At 32.8% G+C, this 6,532-nt stretch overlaps 1 protein-coding gene across 1 annotated transcript; it reads left to right on the top strand.

Annotated features, from left to right (window-relative positions):
- Nucleotides 1-2,302: 2,302 nt before the first annotated feature.
- On the top strand, nt 2,303-6,493 carry L(3)05822 (SH3 domain-containing lethal (3) 05822). Its single transcript, XM_072895055.1, has 6 exons — nt 2,303-2,565; nt 3,121-3,199; nt 3,330-3,456; nt 3,780-4,538; nt 4,612-4,878; nt 4,954-6,493. Exons 1-6 carry the CDS (start codon nt 2,544-2,546, stop codon nt 5,071-5,073), a joined length of 1,374 nt encoding a protein of 457 aa, XP_072751156.1. The 5' UTR covers nt 2,303-2,543; the 3' UTR covers nt 5,074-6,493.
- Nucleotides 6,494-6,532: the final 39 nt, after the last annotated feature.

The following is a 6,532-nucleotide window of genomic DNA, read 5'->3' as shown; positions in this document are numbered from 1 at the left end:
AGTGATTACAAAAGTTTCTATTGGCTAAAGAATCTTAGATTCGAGAAACATTGCCATTACTTGGTCCAAGAAATCATTCGCCTTGTTGCTTACAAATATATTCGCGCGCGTGCGAAATCCTTTGTGATAGAATCATGCGGATTCTAAGCGATGTATGTGATACAAAATATACAGGTTTACTAAGCGAGCAGTTACTTGCGATCATCTGTGTCTCTGAAGTCCATGTATATTAATTATTATTATAAGTGATCGAATTCGATGTTTGTATTGTGCGTTAGATACACTCAAGTACATCCTCGATTTTCTCGATATTACGCATCGCGCATCTACACGAGATGATTTTTACGCTATACTGGTTGATCCATGTATAAAAAAAATAGCTGTGTATAAATTCAGACAAACGACTGGAACGTAATGTAAATTCGAATGCAACTAGTGAGCTTTGTATAGTATAGTATATACATAGTATAAAGCGATGAATAAATGGGATTAAAGATTGAGTCGGATTTAAATTAAAAATTCGCATAAAAAATATATTGTATATAAAATAATATAGTACGCAAGAGTAATTGCTTGGTAATTATCAAAACATTATCAAAACATTACTAAAGCAAAATCGAACAAATTAATGAATGAATTTTTAATCTAAAATCCAGCTCATTCTTTTTGCACACACCCATTTACTTATCATCAGTATATCACAGAGTCAATCAAATCTATTAGACGGACATCGAAGAAGGGATATTTCTTGTTTGGTCGCGATAAAAACCTCGTTCTTTAACCTAGAAACATTGCCCAGAAAGTTCAAGACTGCTTGGACGTGTGGCCTATACAATTAACTTTATTAGAAAAAATACGAATACATGTTGATCAGTGAATTTCTAACTTAAGAACAATAAAAATACGCTTCTAGATTACTCAAGTCACGAGTGTCTATGAATATATAAATGTGTTCATCAAGGGCAATGTTTTCAGGTAGAATACTTTCTAGTTAATCAAAGACACGAGAATTTACCCTCTTTTGACTCAAATCTTTGAAGTCATCGCTTGCGCGATATATATGTTCAGCTCACTAGATAAAATCGTTTCAATTTTAGAAACGAACAAAGTAAACGATCGACGATCTTGTATCAATTCAGCACATGAGGCTCTGCGTCCTATTTTGAGGAATTTTCTCTTAAGAATAACTCGTCATGTAATAGAATTTTCTGACGAAATATTAAAAGACATAAATATTAATGACTTTGGATAAAATTTAGCCTCATGTAATTCAAAGCTTGAATCTGTACGTCAGGTGACGAGGAAGCTCGTTCATAGAACTATCTGGTTTGAGATTGAAGTTCAAAAAAAAAAAGCGCAGGGACGATGAGATTGTCGATCGAGACTGCGACTCGATCTTTATCTTGATCCCTCATGTTTGACGAAAGTACCATGTGTTCTTGTATTTAAAATACATACCTACCTACCCGAACTCTTTTCTAACTTTCGCGAAAGTAAGTAAGAGAGAGACCTTTTTTCCTTATTATTTTATAATTCGCGTCCGGGACAACGTCGGTCTCGACTTACAATTCCTCTCGTATCATCTTAAGTCAGGGTACAAACGCCACACGCGTCCATCAATTTTAATTATCCATAAGACACGATTTATCATTAAATCATTATCTAGGTGCGACAAGGGAATTTCCTCTTTCTGTATATAGGCAAAATAAACGCGTTTATGACGAAAACCGTTGTATTCTCTTTTTCTATTTTTATTTAACGGCAAATTATCACATATGTGAATTTATCTTTTATTTTTTTGGAAGAGTTGAATTTTAATTAGAATAAATAAATAAGCTAAAAATAGAGAATACAATTTAGAAATCATATGTGCACATATAAACATTATGTATACAACGAATATCATTTATTTCATAATTATATAAGTTCCTTGGTAATATCCATATGATTTATTGTTTTGTGATAATACTTTTTTAGATAAGATATTCCAAAATCAGTTTATTATGACCAAGATCTACAAGTATGTTAATAATTTGACACTAGTTTTATCATACATTAAAGATCTACTTTATCTTTTTATAAAAAAAGATTACATATCTACACAATTTTTTGTATGACTTGTGTAACTCGATGAAGAAACTTAGGTGTTTCATAATGGTCATAATAAATTATCTTTAATAGTTTAGTATAATCATTTATATAAATTATCTTTAAATGAAAGAAAAAGATTTAAATCTTCAAGAGTTTAATATTTAAAATTATTCATAACGATATAAAAACGGCTATCTAGAAAAAGGAAAAGATTATTTTCGTTACTTACACAATCTTTATAAAATTTCTTTTTCCAGAATAGATTAAAGAGGCTACACGATCAATAAATATCAAAGAAGCAGAATCGCGTGTGCACAGATACAGCGGTAACACTGTCGCATCGATAACGGATATTAAATTTAAAAGCCATACTTGAAGTTTGAAGTTGACGCTGTCATAATCTAAACCGACGTCAGCTGGCGCAACGATCCGCGAGCGGTGACGAATGAAAAATGGCCGCGAATGTGAGAACAGGTGAGTGATAATTTGTAACGCGAATTGTTAGTGCAGCGGTCGCGTTTCCGTTCGCGATCTCGGAGCCGTGGGCGTTTCCGTTGCGGAAACCCGGACGGATGACGCGTTTTGTATATATATGTTTAATCATTTCTCGATAACGCCGACATTGACAGGACGGTGTTCGCAGCGAGCGCGTCGAACTCTCGATTTCTCCGCGTGCGATTCCGCAAATTTTCCCCGCGATTATCAGCGGACGTGATTCAGGCACGACTCTGCGTGTTCCGTGTTTATCTTGCGTCGCGATATTTGCCTCGACGTGCAGTGGGCGTATATCGCGAAACGACACCGACCGCGAGGCGAGTCGCGCTGTCAACGACGTATATATCCGTGGCATCTGTCACAACGTGCGCTTTGTTTTGGAGAATTTTTCACAGTTATCTGTGAGGTCGCACACGAGTTGTGTGTGTATGTGTGCGTGCACGAGTGTGCGTGCGTACCAGCGCGTGCGAGGAACGGAGCTCATAATCAGTTGCGTCGTTTGATCTGATCCGAGGTTGTCGTTGTCGCTTTCAGAAATGCGAATACCAACGCGAGCGGCGCCTCGTCCTCCTGGCCAAACTGCGACGCAGAGAGATCCGATCTGGAGCAGCAGGTACGTTCTTAGAATTCTGACCAAAAATTGCCAGGTAATGCTCGTGGTATGTGTCATAAGTTCTGAAGTGGAAACTTCCACTTTCGTTTTTTACAATGATGTTTTATATTCTTTTGTTATATGCTTTCAGTAATGATATTTTTGGAAGTAGTCTGACGCAACCTGTACAAAAGAAAAAGCCACCTCCTCGACCACCACCTCCGAAATTTAATCAAAATCATATACAGTATCAGAAGGATCAGAAACCAAGAAAGCCAGTAAGAACTATGATTAAACAAATTCACTTTTATAGTTTTTAAAACAATTTATTGTTATCGCAGAAATATTTTTGAAAAATGGTTTGTATTATAAAACATATAGTTCTCTTATATAACATTACGTTAACAATATTGCAAAATATATTGTAAACAGTATCTGCAATTTGTTTTAAATGAAAACAAGACAAATAAAAGCATGCTCAAAAGTGTTTCTGTTCAAATTATAGTCTGTATGACAATTCAATTTATTTGTCAGTTGCAATATATATTAAATTAATTAATTCAATCAATCTTATGTATACATTTTATTTTATGCACGTTAGGCCAGACCAACAGAGCTACTGACTAATTTCTTTGGACGAAAGAAGCCAGAGAATCTTGTTTCATCACGTCCTACCAACCAGTTGCAGAATCCAATATTACAACCCACAAACTCTATCGCAACGGTATCTTTGATAGATCTCAGTCCACCTGGATCACCAACATTCACAACTCGTTCCAGTGACGGAGTCAGCATCGACAGTTTTGGCAGTGATGGAAATTCCAATCCTTCTGTGTTCACGAGTAGTGGAAACACGTCGCAAACGGAAAGTGCCTTCGAAGATGATTTTGATTTTTTTGGTATATCCACCAAGAAAATAGCACAAAATGATCCATGGCAAATTAAAACAACAATGCAGGATCCATTTGGACCTCTGGAAGAAACATGCTCGAATGTGCCTCAGGGCGCTGGTGGCACGTGCCCTTTTTCTCTTAATTCCAATAACCATGTTGCAGCAAATAGTGTGCCTTCCAATCTAACTGCTTCTAAACCTTTCGTCACGTCGATGCCTACGATAATCCGAGCAAGACCCCCTAAGCCTCCAGCACCAAGGATACCGTTTAAGAAGCTCGAACCAATATCTAAGGAAACCAATTTAAAAATTGCAAATAATAGTGTGGTGAATAAATTGACGATAGATTTCTCTAATGGTTGGTCCAGTGACTACGAAGAAAATAATAGTCCATCGCCACCTATGCCTACGATTCCACCACCAGCACCACCAGCGGATTATTTGGCAGAATTGAACGGCGTACTTAGTGTAAGTATTATAAACTTGAAGTTACATAGTGTGTTTAAGAAAACAAAGCGTCAATAATAAATACAATTTACAGGGAAATTCTGAAGTTAAACCTTATGGTATTGCGCTGTATGACTTCCCAGCAACGCATCCAGATGACTTAACTTTAAAAGAGGGTGATATTGTGCAATTGACAAAAAAGATCAACGATGATTGGTTGGAGGGAAGAATAGGAAGTCGTCAAGGAATGTTTCCATTTAACTTTATTGACATTAAAATACCTCTGCCAGGTTTACCAGACAACAAAGTTACAGCACTTTATACATTTATAGGAGAGACCAGTGACGACTTGTCGTTTGAAGTATGAAAGCTTTGCAATAAGACAGTTGAATGAAAGGATCTATTATCTTTCTAATATATGTCTAATATGTTACAGGAGGGTGCAAAAATTACAGTCATATCGAGGATATCGGAGGATTGGTTGTATGGTGAGTACAATGGTAGAAAGGGGCAATTTCCAGCGAATTATGTTAATAGACTTCCGCATAATATCTAAATATTCTCTCAATATTTTGTATTAAATGTATTTACTGTTGTTCTGGAAATCTTCGTATTGCAAACATTATTTAAAATTATCAATTATATCTTTATAAATCAATATTAAGGATAGTGAAAAAAAGGAAGTATAAAAATGAGTTTTTATGATGGTGTACAAATTACTTAAAAATGAATGCAAATTTTAGAAAATTTTATCAATGGAAAGACTGAATTACACATACGATTTTTATTGTCGTGTTCCAATAAAAATAATCATCGAAAGTATGATCGCGATATATTATCTTTAGGAATTAGAAGATAATATTTTTTGCGATATATTGATAAATATACACAATTAAAGTCTTTCTAAAAGTTTTGCACCTTATACTGTTTGCAATATTTTGTAAAGATTGCTGTTGGAGCAAATCACATATAAAGTTTCTTTGTTATTTATTTTTGAGACTTTATATGAATTATATATGATTGAGAGAATTTTCACCAAATATCTTATATATGCCTTATATTTCATGAATTGTACGAAAAGTCAAAAACATTATTTTTTTATTTTTCTATTATACACAATATTTTGTTTGAGATTGTTTCAGATTTTCTTTATATTATCAGAATTTTGAGAATTTGTTTTAGTTTATTTAAAAATTTTAAATATTTCAAATTTATTTTTTGAGAAAACTATTTACAAAGATATTTTTACAAGAATATGTTTGATATTTTATTTTCTTATGTATACTCAAGAGATCATTTAAATATTAATTTCGTACAAGACATAAAATAGCTGATCTGTCAAAGTTATAATAAATGATTGTAATGAATAATTAATTTTAGTTATTTTAAATGTTTGCTTCCAATATATTAATAGAAGAATTCATTTTTGATAGTCAGTTTTATAAACCAAGTGAAAGATAATATATGCTTTATTAAAGTTGATTTAAATAGAATATTATGTTCTAGAACATATTTTTTAGTCAAATTTAGTACGCAAATACAGAGTTAATAGTTATAACTTTTGTGTTGTATTTGTGTTGTACATATTATTTGAATTTAATACATCTGTAAAGAAAATTATTATATACATCTGTAGAAAATTATTCTATATATCTTCCTATTTATGTGCTCTATACATATACATTTCCTTTTAAGAATAAATTATAATAAATGAGAAAAATGGTTATCCCTATAAATAAATATGTTTTATACTTATATTCTCATATTTTTACCTTCTATTGTATGAATTAATTTAGAATTTATTTCAATTCAAAGTTACCAACAAAATACATAATTGATAATACAATTATAAATATTATATGAGTGCATAAGGGAGATAAAGACACAGCTTATTATTAAAAAACTATTCATTTATCTTACTTTTAAGATGAGTCAACTTTATATGTATGTATATTTAATTGTATCTACATGTGAATTATGTAATTATACTTGAAAAAATTGATTCGGTAGGTACA

The sequence above is a fragment of the Anoplolepis gracilipes genome, chromosome 6, assembly GCF_047496725.1.
Source record: "Anoplolepis gracilipes chromosome 6, ASM4749672v1, whole genome shotgun sequence".
Taxonomy (NCBI): domain Eukaryota; kingdom Metazoa; phylum Arthropoda; class Insecta; order Hymenoptera; family Formicidae; genus Anoplolepis; species Anoplolepis gracilipes.
Note: the sequence above shows the minus strand (reverse complement) of the source record. Positions and strands in the feature narration are given on the sequence as shown.